Here is a 20,214-nt window from a genome sequence, read left to right on the forward strand (position 1 = left end):
GGAACGTAGCTCGGTATGAAAGTGAAACGTGGATTATAAGCACTTCAGACGAAAAGAGAGCAGAAGCTTTTGAAATGAGGTACTGCGGAAGAATACTAAAGATTAAATGGGCGGATCAGATAACTAATGAAGTGGTACTAATCTAATTCGGAAAAAAGAAATTTGTGGTACAACTTGATTAAAAGAAGGGATGTACTCGTAGGTCACTTTCTCCGGGGTAAAGGAATTGTCAGTTCTGTAGTGAGAGAAAGTGTGTCTGTGTGTGTGGGGGGGGGGGGGGTGGGAGGGAGGGGGGGGGGGCGGACGGAAATTGTAGACGGAGACCAAGGGACGAAAACAGTAAGAATGTTCAAATGGATGTATGTTGAAGTAGTTATTCGGAGATGAAGAAGCTTGCACAGGACAGAGTAGCGTGGAGGCCTGCACCAAATTAGTCTTCGGACTGAAGACCACAACAATGTCACCAACAACAACTTGTTACACGTTTGTTACCTTAAGAAGAAATGTTTACAAAACAATCGAGTTATGTGTGATGTTAAGGATCCCATACACTTTCAGTATTTATTGCACATTAATATCGGGTCAATATATTGCGTTAGTTCGCTAGGCCAAGACCGGAAAAATATTATTGCGCAATACGAGTGCGAAATGCGACCGTCGCGAACATGTCGGCGCTCGACGACGTAGAGCTCGCGTATATTGTGACTGCAGTTGCTAAGTGCTGCAGAAGAAAAGCAAGAGGAAGTGGCAATGTGCGCAAAAGTGTCTTAAAAGGCGTTGTACACGCGGCCGTACTAACATTATAAGAGAACTTGCAGCAGAGCCAGATCAGATTTCGTTACACCTTATGCATACTGAAGTGTGCGCTGATATGAAACTTCCTGGCAGATTAAAACTGTGTCCCGGACCGGGACTCGAACTCGGGACCTGTGCCTTTCGCGGGCAAGTGCTCTACCAACCGAGCAACCCAAGCACGACTCACGTCCCGTCCTCACAGCTTTACATCTGCCAGTACCTCGTCTCCTACCTTCCAAACATTACAGAAGCTCTCCTTCACACTCCGCTGCAGAGTGAAAATCTCATTCAGGAAACATCCCCCAGGCTGTGGCTAAGCCATGTCTCCGCAATATCCTTTCTTTCAGGAGTGCTAGTTCTACAAGGTTCGCAGGAGAGCTTCTGTAAAGTTTGGAAGGTAGGAGACGAGGTACTGGCAGAAGTAAAGCTGTGAGGACGGGGTGTGAGTCGTGCTTGGGTAGCTCAGCTGGCAGAGCACTGCCTGCGAAAGGTACCGAGTTCGAGTCTCAGTCCGGCACACTAAATCTGCCAGGAAGTTTCAAGCAGTTGTAGTGTTATTTCTCTGCACTTAAACTCTTTCGTCAAATATCTCTACAGCTAGTCACTGAATAAGTATTAAATATGTTATGAAACTACATCACCGAATGCAGTTCAACAGATGATTCCTTTCACCTGTCTTTCCTTTTGTATTCAGATTCATATGGCGTCGCTGTATCAATTGTTTGCATGTCTGGCAGGATATGACTGTATTGCACAATATCACCCTTACATGGTACAATATACTGCGCAATACATTGAGCGAGTGTCATATTTTTAAACCTCAGCAGGGTCCTTCGACTTATTGTGCAAACCGTCAATTCTGCTCTCAGACGATCAAGAATACTGTGCAATGCTCAGTATTGCGCAATAAATATTGAGCGTGTGTGGGCACCTTTACACTTAGAATATGAGCCGGTGGCTTGTATTGTAAACTTCAATTTACCCACTAGAAACGTGTAGTTCAAGCACAGTAGACGATTTAATTAATATAAACTTAAGGTAAATTATCGAAGATCAACACATTCATAACCTCGGTATGCCCTCAGTATCGAAAATGTGATGAGCAGCTAACAGAATATTCCGTCACTGTTGCATAATAATTTCACAGGTATTATAGATTTGTACCAATACCCTTCAATAAGTACGGTGAAAGTACGTCTTGATACGCTAATTATTCTATGAAACATTAGCGACAAAAAATTTTCGTCCACCTGTTTATTTTTCATTTTTAGAGTCCTAACAGCCACCTACATAGTACCATTAGCGGTACAATATTGTGTGAGTTTACTTTATTCGTCACATCAAAATTACTTAACAGAGTGCCAGAAATCTGTGCTTTGTCCTCAAACGTGCGGTAAGGTTTGTAAAAGCTGACGCCTTGAAATGAAATTATTTTCCAACCTGGCGGTACTCACTCCGAGAGTTAATACAAAATTTCATGAGGAATAAAAACAAAATGGCTACGAAACTAAATTATTAAATTTTTAAAATAACTTTACTATTATTACTGTTTCATAAAGACTGCGATTTACCAGTAATTTTTCAGTATTAACGTTAACGGTGACACAATGTGGTGGATGTTACAGGTTGTGAACGAATGTATGGACAATATCTGCCTCACATTGTCCACTCACTGTACACATACTTTGTATATTATTATTATTATTTTTATTTTTATTGTTAGGGGCAGTGGTCAGATACAAAGCAATGGCAGCCTGAAGTCTTCCAATTTCTGTCAGTTCAGAACTAAGGTCTAGTAGTGAACTGCTTTATAAACAATAAATGTAGTGCACATATTTTATATTAGGTGATTTTAAATGGGAGTGCAGAGTACGGATGAAGCAAGTGTCGCTAAAGAGAAGAGTGGTGCAGAGGTAGCATATTTTACAAGAATTGTCCACCCTCATTGTGGATAGTTAGGAGTTGTAGTTAGGGCTGGCGACGCACTGAGAACTGTTCTTTTTCAATCTAAAGTTTAGTCAGATGCTAATATTGATTACGGTGAGGGGAGGAGTACTAATTAATATCTGATTACACTAAGGGGCAGTGGAATCAGAAACATTGAAAACCACTTAGACAGTCAAGGCTATCGTACTACCATGAATGCTTCCAAACGATCACCAGCGAAACTAAAAAATATCCTGCAATATAAGGTTTATAAGTGAAACATCAACCAGCCAAAAGTATGGTTTAAATAGTTTTAGTTGAATCAAACCATGACCAATTTCGGATTCCTTACAAATCCATGCACATATGTTTGTTACAGCTTCCGTTGTTTTCCTGGTAGATTTATAGGAATCCGAAACCGGTAATGTTTTGATTCAAACAAAGCTCTGTAAACCCCACTTATAGTATTACAGCCACGGTTCTCAAAATGTATTTTCCACACTATAGCATCCAGCACTTCTTCTCGCTTTGTAATAGGGGTTGATCATGCTGTATGTGGCAGATGTCCTGTAATTACAAGTAGACATCCACTCAAAGTCAAGATTACACTAGCTATTTACAAAAGCAAGACGCCAATAGGAAGACGAATACTAAGTATCGACGCACAGTAAAGGATAGTATTATGGGAAAACACAATCGAAAATTCCTTCTAAAACCAGGTTTCACACAATTAAAGCGAATAAAAAATTGTACTTTCCATAATACACATGAGCTTTATCTTGAGTCTGCACCGAATAAAAGAAATAATTTGTGTCGGAATAACAATAGGAGACGTATTACCTACTGTCTTTTGTGTCTGAATCTTCGACCAATGTTTGTTAACAAAAAATCTTTAAGGAAAAATCGCCTTCTGAAGATCCTGAGACAAAAGCTAACGCACTAGATGGCAAGAAGGAGCAACGAAAGCCCAGACAATAGGAGACATAAATTACGTCTTCTTCAGATATTTGTTGTATTGAAACCAGCAAACTGAATCCCTATAACGGTTAATCAGATATGATCAATCATTACCCATCAATATGGCAATTTTCCTTCATCAAGCTGATATATTAATTGAAAAGAAAGAACATTTTTTTCTTAAAATTAATCTACTGTTAAACCCGTACAGCCACAGAAAATCTGTAAAATATAAAAACATGTTTGTATGACCTATAGGTCAAAAAGATAATTTAAAAAATCCTGTAATAAAACGTCTGTTGCGCATTTAATTTTCTGAGAGTATTCAAATACTTCCTTGAAATATGTGATTAATTAATTTTCTGTGTGTCTACATGCTCTCAACCCCAACGTATATGTTTCACCAAGACACATGGCAATAAAATAAACTTACCTCGATTTCTATTAACAGGCGGTAGTGGAGTTTTCTCTGGCGTAGGCATGATTGTCCTTAAATTTTCTAACCGCGAAAAAATGAAAGAATACAGAAATTTTAACTGAAAGTTGCCGAAAGGTTGGACTGTGTTTGTAACCAGGGAAACTTCAAACAAACCAAGCCATTACCAAAGATAACACAATGTCGTTAAAAAAAAGATGGTATTATTTTTTGTCGTGCACGAAATAATCTGTTGCAGCTATGGGTCGGTGTGTATAATTTACAAGATTATACTTGTTGGACGGACATGTAACAGCAAACCGTTTTACGATTTAGATGGGAAATGTGCAAATCGTTAAAACGGGAAAAAAAGTTCACCGATTAATGTGACATCGAGTACATGCTTTGAATTGCATCTTCCTTGATATAGACACAAACCGTGTAACGCTCGTTTCACAACAATTCTTGAAAATGTGACTTCGTTCTGACGTCAAACAACATCGACGACCGCGCGATCGGCTATCGTTAGCGTTCGATACGAGCTCAAATAAGATTTCAAGCGTGCATACTGGAGAACTATAAAAACACGCCATTCTTCGAATGATTTATTTTAATTATTATTATAATAAGAGACACGTAATGATTTATTAACTGTTAATGCCTTTATGTAATAGCGCTCTCTTAGGAATGAGTTATTACCGTCAATAATTTACAAATTAAGAATGAAACACACTTGTTTTATAATTTTCGGTATGTCGTTTCAATGTAACGGAGCATTGAAAGTTTATCACAAACAAATCACCATTATCATTAAATGTCACTTAATATCGCATCAACGATACAAGGCTTCAAGATAGAATATGATAACTAAGACAGGAGCGATACATTACATAGTTAAGTAGTGAACAATGTCGTGGTTTCTACAGTCAAAAGTTGTTGGTTCACATCCTATTAAATACATTTTTGTCAAGTTAGCATTGTTAACATGTTAGGTTTGTTTCTTATGAATGTAATACAAGTATGTTGCGCAATATTGGATATTATTTACATTGAGTCTGATCTGAGAACGAACGATGAAATACATAAATATCCAGCGATTTCCGAGTATGTGGTAAGGCAGGAAACTAAGAGACCAGATTAAAATGCTGCGAGTGAATCGAGGAGCAATACAACAGTATTCATATTCTTCCTTGGCACATAGTCGACATCCGATTATGTGGTCGTGAATACTGTGCGTGATGACAAAATGATATCACGTTTGCGGAAATCGTCATGAGACGAGCATTACCCACACAATTCATGAGCGTAAGAGTATAGTGCCATCCGCCTTCTTTTTTTACCTCCATGGACACTATGCTATCATCGTAGTAGAGTTATGAATGACTTGTACATTTGTCGTTTGAAATTTATAATAGCGCCCTATGAAATTGCAGTGCTTTCATTTTCACCTAAGAGTGAAATAGGTCCTTTAATTTATCTACATAAATCCGTCGAGTACATATCACTCTGAGAAATTTCACTATAGCTTCTGCAAATATTATAGCTCCAATTTTCCGCTACGTATTGTTTTATGTGTGTATTGTTTACCAAACACCATAAATCGCAAACAAAAACTCAACATATGGAACAGAAAAGAGAGAATCCAGAGTCCAAGTACACATTCTATACGTAAACAGAACTGGCCCGCCAATATGACAAACGTCTGAATCACCTAAGGAACTTTTGAACGCACTTCTTGGGCAGATGTATGCATAGCACACATATTTCGGCTCTGTTTCATCGTCAGTGCGTTTTATTTTCCTTATTAAAAGTAGATTATACTGAAAAACGAGTACATCAAGATCTGATTATCATTATCAGTTTCACAGCATTTCTTTTTTTTTTTCAAAATATGTACCTCAGCGTCATATTTGTTTATCTGTGTGCTAGTCTGCCTTAACGACAAGGGTATTTACTTTAGGGAATACTTTCACTTCACACATTTTCCGCAATATAATTCTACGCATATGAATGACATTACTAGTGAGAGTGTTTCGCAAATACACTAATCGAGATGAGTTAACTTTATACTTTTTCTCCACAGTCCACTACCACGTACTGTGCTTGTATTGCTTGGATCTCATCGTACCACAACAAGCTAATAAGCAAATATAATTTTCAGATTTTCAATCAGATTAATGGAGATGATACGGGGCAGAATTTTTCGTTTTGTTGAAATTATTATATCTATTGACAGCTCATCGGTTAAACTCTTATTTAATGGAGTGAAAACATTTATTTCTTGGACTATTAACAGCCAACATAACAGACAACTGATAACCAAATGGCGGTATCCCTAAAATGATTTAGTTAAACAGAATGTTGATAGCTGTGTCTGAGTCGGACCTCAGTAACAATATCGGAGGATTGTGCTTCTAAGCTCTCTGTACAGAGATTGTTTATATGTGGCAATATGGATACAGTACGCTGAATAGCATAAGAACAGGAAGAGGTGCCCCGTTTAAAACGATAATAATTTTCGCCGAGGCTACATTCTAAACATTGTAAAGCGCGCTACTTTTTTCTGAAAACTTAATATGTTCTGGTAAATTATGTGTAATATGAATTCTAAGCTTCATGATGGCTGAAGATGAAGAAAATAAAAGGCCTATGGTTGCTGCTGCCCAGAAGGGTAAGTCACTTTCACTAGCCAAGTTCCGTAGCAACAGTGAGTTCTGTAATCGAGACCGCTAGATGGATTTGTGGTAGTATCGTTAATGAAAAGTGAATAGTTTGGTTTACAGCACCTGATGCTGTAATTTCGTTCGCCGGTAAATTTTTATTTTCAGTTTTAATTTATCTCTAAGAGGCTATACCTTTGGGATTTCTTTGGCGGGAACATACAATGAAGAATTGAAAAAGAAGCGTTTGGCAATTAAAACCTTACGGTGATGAAGAGTGAGAACGTGCTCATTGGTTTAGCCACAAAGGAGCGCTACGTTCTATAGGCATTATTGTTACTGTACGTCCGAGGGTTTTCCCAGTGTCCTGCCAAGATATCGAAGCGTGCCATTAGTTTTACACTCGACTTGGTCTAATTTAAACGTTCTACTTATTGTTCCCACACATTAGTACTGGTAAGACATGTCTGATATAGTAGTTATGTCTCATTAATAACACAGTCAGATACAAGTTACTACATTTTTCGTTTTATGAATTGCACTTCATTATGTTTCTCCATATTTAGAGTCAGCTGTCGACAATTACGTAATCCTGAATGTTTGTTTAAACCTAACTAAGAATTATTATATCAGATAATTCTTCGTAGTAGATAACACCCTCATCTGCAATAAAACTGCGATTGGAGAGACATTATTCACTTAGTCATCCACATACATTTGCCATAAATAAAATAAAAATCACGGAAAAATTCATAACTGTGACGGACATTAGGTAGTTTCCTCAAAACCTCATGATCACACTATAACATACTTAGAAAACTGGCACATACAAACTATTAGCGTTGCAATTCGCTTACGTCATCAGCAGGGTTGTTACAAATCATTTTTATTCGTTATTGATTGCGCCTGGCAGGTGTTTCACGAAAATCGAAATACCGATTCAGTACTCCATGAGACGTTTCATTAGTTGTACTCGTATATTTTCTCCGTCGCGCACAATACGTGTTCATACCCGGCCGAAGCCGTAGTGTTCGTATTCCAATTTGTTTCTCTCACATACGTCTCTCTACTCATGTGCATTCGTTCTCATAATGCACGTCTCAGAACACCGAAGATAAGGTGTTACAAAGAATACATGAAGAAATACAGCAAGTGACGAATTTTCAGCTATATTTACGCCGAAACTACCTTCACTCTTTTTCCAACTTCAGTTGCCCTAGTAGAGGCACTTAGCTATCGTCAGTATCAGTACGTCACCTGCCTTTAGAATGATGGAGTTGACCCGTGCAAAATACGTGGGGCATTCCAAATGTAAGGGCCATAAAAAATAAATTTGTTAGAACAATTTTCGATTGCTTGTTTCAGTTTCCTACAAATCTGCTACAATATAAAGAACTTTCAGGTGAGAGCAACAACAGCTTAGAGACACTGTGAATAACAACAAAAAACATTCAAACCTTGGTCGATGTAAGGTCCAGCAGTTATGGAAAACACCGTTTTTTCCACGTTCATAAACATGTTTCAATACCTCTGTGCCATAATCAGTGGGCTTCTGTTTTATTTCATCTGTAATGTGAACATTTTTACTAAATGATTACAAAATTATGTCGATATTTAGTTCAAACAACAATTCGTTTCTTTTTGTTAGTACCTTCACACTCAGTTTGCGTGGTTTTTCAGGACCACTTGTGTATTATTTATTACAGGTAGCCTGTCATCTGCAACCAAACGATGTTGATGAGAAATTCTGTAGGGAGTTAACCTATCATTTTTTGCTCTAAACGTAATTTAGTTTTTCGCGATATTTCACGCCTATATTCGTTTTTGTGTGGCAATCCCTTTTATCCTCAGCATCATGGTGAGGTACTGTGAAGCACACGTAAACTTAACACGCATTTTCACCAAATAAGATCGTAAAAGCACTTAACACTTCACCAAAACACACTGTAATCGTGGATGTTGTGTGACACAGCCCAGTCAGTGTTCATTTGTTCACCGGTGAGTTTGACGCCAAATTTGAATTTTGTTTACATTTTATCTTTGTGTGTGTGTGTGTGTGTGTGTGTGTGTGTTTGTGTGTGTGTGTGTGTGTGTGTGTGTAGACTTTTTAGCTGTTTGTGTTGTCTTTTTTGTAAATTCCTTTAACATGTTTAATAGTGTGCCCTTGCAGAGTGTAGTGTATACACTTATGACCTGTTTCCCTTCTGCTATTGCCCTCTGTATGTGGAAGTTTTGGCTACTTTGCAGTATAGGCTGTGACTGGGGTTTAGTACTGTTAAGTCTGTTTCTATTGTAGTTGGGTGATGATTGTGACCACCTAATAGCCCACAATCACCACCCAGCTACAATAGAAACAGACTTAAGAATACTAAAACCCAGCCATAGCCTATACAGCAAACTGATCATTGAGGAAAACTTCTACATACAGAAGGCAGTAGCAGAAGGAAAACAGGTCATGAATGAGTACATTACACTCTGCAAGGGCACACTATTTAATACGTTAAAGGAACTTTACAATAAAGACAACACAAACAGTTGGAACGTCTACACACACACACACACACACACACACACACACACACACACACAAAGATAAAATGCAAACAAAATTCAAATTTGGCGTCAAACTCACTAGTGAAGGTACACACAACAACCACAATTACAGTGTGTTTTGATGAAGTGCAATGTGCTTTTACGACCTTATTTGGTGAAAATGCGTGTTATGTTTACGTATCTTAACAATACCGCACCATGATGCTGAGAATAAAAGGGCTTGCCACACAAAAACGAAAAGAAACGAATATAGGCGTGAAATATCATGACAAACTAAATTACGTTTAGATCATAAAATGATAGGTTAATTCCCAACAAATTTTCTCATCAACATCGTTTGGTTGCAGATGGCAGGCTACCTGTAATAAATAATACACAAGTGGTCCTGAAAAACCATGCAAACTGAGTGTGAAAGTACTAACAAAAAGAGACGAATTGTCGTTTGAACTAAATCTTCTTCTTCTTCGGTTATCAACCCACAGGTTGGTTGGCAGCAGCACGCCATTCCGTTCTTTTGTCAACTTTCTTCTTCATATCTGCATAGGTCTGGCACCCGATGTCATTTATTACTTGTTGAATGTAGCTTAATCTAGGTCGTCCTCGGCGAGTTCTTCCTTCAATGATTCCTTCTAATATTCTCTTAATGAAATTGTTATGCCGTAAAATGTGACCTATGAAGGTTATTCTTCTTTTCTGTATATTTCGCCAAAGAGATCTGTTTTCTTTCACTCTTCTGAGGACATCTTCGTTTGTAGCCTTGTCTCGCCAGCTGATTTTTTCCATTCTCCGGTAGCACCACATTTCGAATGCCTCTAATCTTCTCTTTTCTTCTTTTCCACTAGTCCAAGTTTCACATCCGTAAAGGGCTGTACTCCACACATAGGTTTTCATGACTCTCTTTCTTACGTCTAAACTAACATTTCTACTCGTCAGTAAGTTTCTTTTTCCATTGAATGCTATTTTGGCAAGTTGTATTCTGTTTTTAATGTCACTTTTGCTCCTTCCATCTGCTGTTATTTTGCTACCTAAGTAGTTAAATTCTGTAACCTGCCCTAGTTTCTCTCCCTTTATTGTTATTCGTATGGGTTCATTGTAGTTCAGGGCGCCACTCACCATCACTTTAGTCTTTTTCTTATTTATTTTCATTCCATACTGTTCTTTTAAGGTGTTTTCCATTTCATTGAGTGCGGCTTCTAAATCTTCTTTCCTTTCTGTAATTATGGCGATATCATCTGCATATCGCAGCATATCCACATAATTTTGTAATCATTTAGTAAAAATGTTTACATTACAGATTAAATAAAACAGAAACCCACTCATGGCACAGAGGTGCTGAAACATGTTTGTAAACGTGGAAAATAGGGTGTTTTGCATAACTGGCGGACCTTACATCCAACAATTTTAACCGCAAACACGGTAAACACGTAAACACAAGGCGCTGCAAATCCAGATGATGAATAGCATTCAACACTAAGTAACCATCCAAATTATGATAATAATTTTAACAATTAAAAACGTCAAGCAAGAATGATGAGGTGTCTCCAAAAGCCGCATAGCTGTATCAAGTTCCATTATTCGCAACTGCTGGTGTCACGTTAGTATAGACGTATCTTCACGTTTGTCTGCCTAGAATACACATCAATGCGTGAAGTCGAAAGTAAGTCTTCTACAGCTAGTGTCTACCGGATCCTGTAATATATCCTAAGGGGTGTTATCCGGTAAGCTAATTTTCAAATTTTTTCCGTTCTCGACGTTTCGGTCCCATACTAGAGTTTTATTTTTTGGGTGATATTCCCCGTGTATTCATGGTGCTAACCCTAGACTTACGCGAAATTCTAGCATTTCGTCCCCATTTGAAGCAGTGACCTATTCATTATTTGTTTTTATCCCGCCTTTTTCTATGCCTGGCTCATCAAGCAGTCATGCTTTGTACATTTTAACGAACATCTTTTGGGTGAACTCAATTTAATACGACAAACCGACAATATGGCTTGACTTACAACTTGGAATAACTTCCCGAATGCTGGGACTCTTGTAATTGTCCATCTACATTATGAAAATATAACCATTCTGAGTACTTGCCATTGTTTTTAGTTAAGTGTCAACACTATGGTTCTGTATTTCTACCATTCCAAAAGTTTCACACAGTAATTTGTATTCTTCATAGATAAACCTGAAGATGGACGTAGAAACCGGCAGTAGCGAGTAAAGTACCTTCATGCGTCTATGCGGCTTTTAGAAACACCTCATCATTCTAGACTTTTTTAATTGTTATAATTTTTATGGCAGTTTGAGTGGTTATTGAGTATTGAATGTTTTTTTATTGTCTTACTGCAGTACTCTATGTAATCTCCGTTCGGTTCCAAGTACTGTTCATGGTTTTGCACTAGCTTTTCCAACCAATCCACATAGAAGTTCTCTGCGTACTTGTTAGAAACTGAAGCAACTGACGACAGTGATCTTGCGTTCCTCGTCAAGGTGAAACCGTTTACCACCAAACCATTGTTTCTAGTAGCGCGTGTCCGGGAAGTAAGGACGAATTTGAATTTTGCTCCATTTTGTCACATGACGGCTGGTAGCCGTGTTTTTTCATGTTTGTTATCTGCGATCCTTCCCATTAGTATCCTGGTAGCTTTTGTGGGCTTAGCATTGTTGTTTGATGTTTATTTTTGTCATGGAGCAGATGACAACTGAACAAACTATCCAAGTGATAACAAAAACTGTGATTACAAAACCAGTGAAAGTCCCACTGTAATCGTTCGTGAATTGCATGTGACACTCGGACGTAATGCTGCTCCAACCGAATCATCAGTTCGGAAGTTAGTCCGGAAGTTATGAAAACAGGACGATCGTGTTCAGTTAGAACACAAGAAAACGTTGCTACCATGCGTGACAATGTGAAGATCGGATCGCCAACGAGCTCATCAGTGGAATTTATCACTAAGTTCACTGCACAGAATCGTTTTAGAAGATCTGAAAATGCATGCGTACAAGATTCATCTTAAACAAGAGTTGAAGCCTGCAGATCATGGAAAGAGACATCGATTTGCTCAGTGAGTCTTGGCGGAGAACGAGAACTTCATAAAAAGAATAATTTTCTCATCAGATGAGGCGCACTTCCACCTAGTTGCGTACGTCACTAAGCAGAATCCTCGAGTGACTGTGGAGAATGAGATGCACCCACAACTCACGACTGTGTGGTGTGCGTTCTGGCCAGTTGTTTTGAAAATGATGAGGATCTGTGAACAGCGACCGTTACCGAAACATGCTTTTTGATTGGTTTTTCCCTCTTATTGGGAAAAAAATGACGAATTTTGGTTCCAACAAGATGGTGCGACAAGTCACACATCCCGTGAAACGATAGCTCTACTAAATGAAAAGTTTCCTCAAAAAATTATCTCTTTGCTTGGCAACCACAAATGGCCTGCCAGATCATGCGATCTTAACGCCTTATGACTTTTTTGTGGGGATTTGTGAAATCAAAAATGTACGCGAACAAACCACAAACAACACAGCAATTGAAGGATGAAATTAAAAGGGTTATTAACGGTATCCCACCAGTGTTTGTGAACGCGTCATCGAGAATCTCAGTATCGCTTTGCTCGTTGCCACACGGCCTTGGGTGGGGATATGTAGGATATAATTTTTCATACACAAATGGGAGAAGTTACTTAATGTGTTTGTAAAAAAATAATTACATTTCCAATAAATTTTGTATGTTCTATAGCACTTTAATATTCGTCTCTACTTCCCGGAAACCCCAAAGTAAACACCACTGACTGTCCGACTGCTGCCTACAGGGCAGTTCGAGAAGCGCTCTATGATCGTGGACATGGGATCATAAAGTCAACAAGCCCTCCAGCTGTTAACGCCAGGAGATGAATCCTGTGATGTCCCTGCTTCTTTACTCAAGCAGCTCCTGATTTTGCCGAATAGAGCCCGTACCAGAACTTCCACGCCAGAAAAAGTCTGAGGACTCCTTTCTCACTGAAGGCAGCGACGCTAACTTATTTTTTTTTAACGGCGTTTACGTTCCTGGCCCTTTAGCCACTCGGCTATAATACTGGCTGGGTGCGAGCTTTGTCTGTAAAGTGGATGGTCGATACGATCCCAACAGAAATACTGAATCTAGATTCTGGTAAGAATTTTTGGTGCCCATCTCGCACATAATCTTTGAGATCCGAGCAGTTCCGTGACATTCCTGTAAATAGTAAAGCGTCCAACTCGAGGAAATTCATTAGCCAAAGCAATAATCGTCAACCAACGCTCAGATCGAAGTTTTTCGTTCAATTGTTACAAGATTTCATATGTCTTGATGTTGGACCTTCCACTCCGATCTTCATCTTGCATATTTGGACAACCGCTTTGAAAGTCTCGGCACTATTGTTTGCTTTCACTCAGTCAGACTACTGAACTAAAACAATTCGCAATCACCACATGGCGCTGCATTCGTGTAACTGTTTTCTGGTCTGGCAACATTTAAATATGAGCAAAAATTATAATGCCACATAACATTTTAATTAACCACCCTGGTTTCTGAGTCGGACACTGACGTCTAATGCACAGTGGAGGTGCATTTACTATCACAGTGCGTGTTGATAGCTCACTATTTTCATTTTATTTGTGGTACACTGCTGCCAAAAAGTGGATACTTCTCTTATTCTCCTTACAGGACGATCCCATAAAAACATGTAAAATATGTAGCATTATTACTGATACTGCATATGACAATCTGTTATGTTGCTTGTACGCAATCCAAAATCTCAGTGCGCCATTTGCTCAGATAACTGTTCTATAAAATATTTCATATTACGTTTTGTGTTATAAATGCAGTTTTTGCTCTTCTAATGTTGTCTTTGCTTAGCTTTCTTTCTGTTGGTGGTTTAAGCTATTGAAAGTCTACTTTTAAAAGAAGCTAATCCTATACAGGGTGTTACAAAAAGGTACGGCCAAACTTTCAGGAAACATTTCTCACATACAAAGAAAGAAAAGATGTTATGTGGACATGTGTCCGGAAACGCTTAATTTCCATGTTAGAGCTCATTTTAGTGTCGTCAGTATGTACTATACTTCCTCGATTCACCGCCAGTTGGCCCAATTGAAGGAAGGTAATGTTGACTTCGGTGCTTGTGTTGACATGCGACTCATTGCTCTACAGTACTAGCATCAAGCACATCAGTACGTAGCATCAACAGGTTAGTGTTCATCACGAGCGTGGTTTTGCAGTCAGTGCAATGTTTACAAATGCGGAGTTGGCAGATGCCCATTTGATGTATGGATTAGCACGGGGCAATAGCCGTGGCGCGGTACGTTTGTATCGAGACAGATTTCCAGAACGAAGGTGTCCCGACAGGAAGACGTTCGAAGCAATTGATCGGCGTCTTAGGGAGCACGGAACATTCCAGCCTATGACTGGCGACTGGGGAAGACCTAGAACGACGAGGACACCTGCAATGGACGAGGCAATTCTTCGTGCAGTTGACGATAACCCTACTGTCAGCGTCAGAGAAGTTGCTGCTGTACATGGTAACGTTGACCACGTCACTGTATGGAGAGTGCTACAGGAGAACCAGTTGTTTCCGTACCATGTACAGCGTGTGCAGGCACTATCAGCAACTGATTGGCCTCCAAGGGTACACTTCTGCGAATGGTTCATCCAACAATGTGTCAATCCTCATTTCAGTGCAAATGTTCTCTTTACGGATGAGGCTTCATTCCAACGTGATCAAATTGTACATTTTCACAATCAACATGTGTGGGCTGACGAGAATCCGCACGCAATTGTGCAATCACGTCATCAACACAGATTTTCTGTGAACGTTTGGGCAGGCATTGTTGGTGAAGTCTTGATTGGGCCCCATGTTCTTCCACCTACGCTCAATGGAGCACGTTATCACGATTTCATACGGGATACTCTACCTGTGCTACTAGAACATGTGCCTTTACAAGTACGACACAACATGTGGTTCATGCACGATGGAGCTCCTGCACGTTTCAGTCGAAGTGTTCGTGACCGATGGATTGGTAGAAGCGGACCAATTCCATGGCCTCCACGCTCTCGTTCCATTTATGGGGGCATTTGAAAGCTCTTGTCTACGCAACTTCCGTACCAAATGTAGAGACTCTTCGTGCTCGTATTGTGGACGGCTGTGATACAATACGCCATTCTCCAGGGCTGCATCAGCGCATCAGGGATTCCATGTGACGGAGTGTGGATGCACATATCCTCGCTAACGGAGGACATTTTGAACATTTCCTGTAACAAAGTGTTTGAAGTCACGCTGGTACGTTCTGTTGCTGTGTGTTTCCATTCCATGATTAATGTGATTTGAAGAGAAGTAATAAAATGAGCTCTAACATGTAAAGTAAGCGTTTCCGGACACATGTCCACCTAACATATTTTCTTTCTTTGTGTGTGAGGAATGTTTCCTGAAAGTTTGGCCGTACCTTTTTGTAACACCCTGTATATCCCCTTACGTCCGTGATATGCCAAGCTATGATTATGGCACCAAATGTCGTTTCGCTTAAATAATTCCATGTGGAACTTTTACTATGAATTTTTGTGGGGATGACATCCCTATCCCTATACACGTCTGTAGGCTCGTAAAGTTCCTAATGTGTTCTTCTTACAGAACTACACCACACAGCCACGTAGGTCTCGCTTCATCGATAAAAATTCAACAGCTGGCGTCGGGTTACGAGCCCCATCTGTCGCCCTTGTCACGTCCACCTCCAATATTCAGGGGACAGACAACACACAGACACAGTTTAACTTGTTATTTCGATCTCACTTGCAATCTTCTGAGTTGCTGGTTCACAAGTTCCATTTATTCGTGAAATCACTGGTTCACCTTATAGGTTCCCAGTGAACCAAACGAGAAACAAAAACACATTCGCAATGTAAACAACAAACATTCTGTTGACTTAAAAACACAGTTTCTTTAAAAAGTGGTGACAACTGTCGCAAATGTGTTCCGTGCAAAATACCAGTTCCAATTTATTTTTGGAAGTCTAAGCTATTTTTTATCATGGTCAACTACTCCACGATACACTGATCAGCATGCGTTATAAATGACATATTACTGGCAGAAGGCCAACTTCGGCAACAATACATCAGAGTGAAAATTGTCTTTCTCATATAATACTAGCTCTTTAGGTGTTAAATAATTGCTTATAATAATGTTGTTGAACCCTTTGCTATTGGCGGAGGGCGAATCGTTAACAATACCAGCAACTCATGTTGGCAAACGTAACAAAAATCAGTAAACAAACGTCGGCCGTGTACCCTGAGACGACAACAAATGGATATAAAAGCCTCAACAATTTTTAGCAACATTGGTTTCCGTACATAATACGGAGAAAGACCTCTTGGATGTGGAGAGAAATGAACAGGCACTGAACAGAGAAGTGGGCAGCCAAGGGGCTCATAACCCTCCAAAAAAAAGGTTAGTACGAGCAATTATGTTTTACGTGTATCAATTTCTATATTTCACAGCTAACTTTCGGAGAATAAAATAACATGAAAACTAGGAGTCCACAAAATGCTGGGGAGTTCTACAACTTACAAGCTAGCTTCAACACAGGATAGTTTTCTGTCGGTTGCATGCCGGGCGCGCTAGCCGAGCGGTTTTTGGCGCTTCAGTCTGGAACCGCGCGACTGCTACGGTCGCAGGTTCGAATCCTGCTTCGGGCATGGATGTGTGTGATGTCTTTAGGTTAGTTAGGTTTAAGAAGTTCTAAGTTCTAGGGGACTGATGACCTCAGATGTTAAGTCCCTTAGTGTTCAGAGCCATTTGAACCATTTTTTTGTCGGTTTCACGAGGGCGTGCCCATGTGGATGGGCTTGTGGCCTGAACGGTAATATTCCAACTAGTTCATGGAACACAACTAGTGATTAGTGTATTGCATTGTCTTGCAAAGTATCGCAAATATAACTCGAGCGCAGAACTGTGGTAACAAGAGCCCATGGACATCTCGTTACATCACAGCTTACACAAATATGTGAAGTATGTAATTTATTCAGTAATAATGATAAGAAGAAGAGTATCGTGTGAACAATAGCTGGGTATAAGTCTCTCTATTGGACGCCACTTAGGCGACTTGCATGTCCCGGAAGTTATCTGACAGGGGAAAGGGGACAAACAGTTTAACGTGGAATCAGAAACACGTGTGGTTTTTGACGACTCCTCACTTCGTTGACAGATGAAGGCTAGATTAAAATGAAGACAAAATCTCCGTGGTCTGACCGGAATTCGATCGCGCGACCTCTAGGTTTCCAGACGTCCTGGCGCACGATCACGTCTACGATATGTAGTAACAGTCGATAGTTTGCTTCGGTTATTCCACTCACATTCTTCCTAAATGTTCAGTAACTGGTAGGAGGGGGACGACAGCGCCCATCCCCGAGTCTGCGTCCAATATCCAGCACTGCCGACTTGTTGATGTTTGGAAGACTGACCCATAGCCTGTCCATACAAATCGATCCAGTTTAGTATGCTTCATCACAGGATCGAACCAGCAGTAGAGGTCGTCGGCGAACGCCATACAGTGCAAGCTGATGTTTCACAGGGTGATACCAGACAGCCTGTGCTGAAACCCCCGAAGAGTGGTTCGAGTGCGATTGCATAAAGGTAGGTAAAAAGGAGTTAACCTTGTTCGGGAGACCTCGTAATGGGTATTTGGCCCACCGTCCATCAGTTACGTGGGCGTGAGAGCTGGCAGCTACCAGAAGGCGCCACAAAGTGTCAATGAGCCCTGGGGAGAAAATCCATATGATCCATCTCGTGTAGAAGATAGTTACAGTGCTTTCTATCGAAGGTCCGATACAAATCGATGGAGACATTCACCGCTGTCAGACGACAAGCCGAGGCGATCGCTATTAAGTACCTGCAGTCGCCGTTGGCCTTTTGTATGCTGGCATCTTCCCACTGTGACGTATGTTCTGGGGCAAGTATCATCGGCAATGGTTTCTTAATGCGGCCTGCCAAAAGCCTGGCGAAAATCTTGTAGTTGGTTCTCAACATTGTAAGTGGCCAGTAGTCACTGACTGATTGCCCTCCCGTTGGCTTTCGTACCAGTATGAGAAGTCCTTCGACTAAGGCAGGCGGTACAGTCCAGTTCGGGGACGTGAGTTCTCGGAACATGGTAACCGAGCGAGGCACCGTGATGTTACGGAAGGTCTTGTAAAAGTCGATTGGTAATCCATCGGGCGCAGGAGACTTATTGACCGCACTTACGTCCAAGGCTTATCCCACCTCCTCAAGCGAGACTCCCCCCATCAATGCCGTCACTGTTGCCATGTCAGTAGTGTGTATCACCTGCTTCCTCTGTAGCATCGTTATTTACTGTTCTTTTCCTTTTATTATGGTTGTTTGGGTCGTAAAAGAGCAACTGTCTCGCTTCAAAGGGTGTATGATCAACTGTCCGCAGTGTCGGAACATGTTCGCCACAAGCCACAATGCGGTGCCTGGTTGGTACTTCTGCAGCCGTTCAGTCGTGTCGTCACGAGCAGACTACGGCGCCTTGTAATTGCTGCTTCGTCAATGATAGCATGTGAGCTTTTATTCGGTGTCGTTCTCGTTGTTTGTCTGGCAATGAGGAAGGGCGTCGAGGTCCCTGAGAGCCGTGTAGTAGGAGCCCAGGGTCTGCCAGTGCCACGCAGCTGCGTCTTTGCCAAACTGGATAAGTATCTTGCGCATTGCCGGTTTGGTGCAGAGGAGCCACCACACCAAAGTCAACCGAAATCGGGTGTGACATTATCCACAGTTGTCCCACGTTATGGCGACCTGCCAACGGCAATCCGGGTCCTGGAAGTGCGTTACATCTATCTTTCAAAGGCCGTTGCTATGTCAGACTTGTTAAGAATGGAGATGCATCGTGGAGGTACAGGCACTGTAATCAGAGAAGGCCAGAGGTCATGGTTCTGTGGAAACTCCCTAAGACATTGTTACACATATATACGATCCAGTCGGCTCGCTGAACAACTGATAAGATGCGTGTGTCCAGAGCTTTCGCTGTGTATCTTTTCCCATGTCTCGCACAAGTGAAGATCATGAATCACTATACTCACTTCTGGACAAGGCGTGTAGTGCAGCATTTGGTCCTTGGGATGGAGGATGCAATTAAAATCACCAGTGAAGACACTGTGTTGAAACCGTCCTAGCAAAAGGGAGACGATGTCAGCGGATAGAACCTAACCCAGTTGCAATGTTTGGTGGTGCCACATGGTGTGCAAGCATTAATGAATCGGTTGTCGAATGTCGTGACCGCTTCTCCTCGAACGGAGGAGAGATATATGATTTCGATGGCTTCGATATCGCTATGCACTAAAATCGGCACGTCGTTGTCTGTGGGACCACCAGGCATCACAACACTGCAAAGTCGACTCCTGTGACTCGTATTGTTTCTCTAACGAATTGGATATTGGCAGGGGAGCTAACCATGTTGACACTCATCGTGGCCAAGCAGTAAGCCTGGCGGTGCGATGATTGGGCAGGGTTATCCATGATGATGGTGGAGAGAAGCGGACATAGCGAGTGACGTCACACTCCGCCGACTGCAGCCCTCTCTTTGGTTTCCGACTGAGTGTTCTGGCGGCACTCAGCAGGACCCGGATCGGGGTTCTGCTCGGACTCGACGTCCTCAGCCCACGATGTGAGCGCGGAAGTCTGTTCATGTTCCGTTAAGTTGTAGTGGTTGATAGAAAGGGACTGAGTTCCTTCACAGCCTGCACTGAAACCTTCGTGTTGTTCATTGTTCGCTGCAGAGGATGGCAGATGGACGGCGCCTGCCCCGCCGTCCGTTCTGCGGGAGTGGAGTCAGTGACAATGGTGTCAGCCTCTTGGTCGGCTACCTCCAGGATCAATTTTTCTTCCTTCGGCGACTGGGAGCTGCCCTGTTCCGGCATGG

General features: G+C 41.1%; 1 protein-coding gene across 1 annotated transcript in view; it reads right to left on the bottom strand.

Moving 5' to 3' along the window:
- Positions 1 to 20,212, bottom strand: part of LOC124795761 (outer dense fiber protein 3-like) — a 94,646-nt gene extending 74,434 nt beyond the window's left edge. Inside the window, exon 1 of the mRNA XM_047259844.1 lies at positions 20,017 to 20,212. Coding sequence (XP_047115800.1) covers positions 20,017 to 20,212 — 196 coding nt within the window. The remainder of the gene's footprint in view (positions 1 to 20,016) is intronic.
- Between the last annotated feature and the right edge of the window lie 2 nt (positions 20,213 to 20,214).

This window comes from Schistocerca piceifrons, chromosome 4 (assembly GCF_021461385.2).
Source record: "Schistocerca piceifrons isolate TAMUIC-IGC-003096 chromosome 4, iqSchPice1.1, whole genome shotgun sequence".
In the NCBI taxonomy this organism is placed as follows: domain Eukaryota; kingdom Metazoa; phylum Arthropoda; class Insecta; order Orthoptera; family Acrididae; genus Schistocerca; species Schistocerca piceifrons.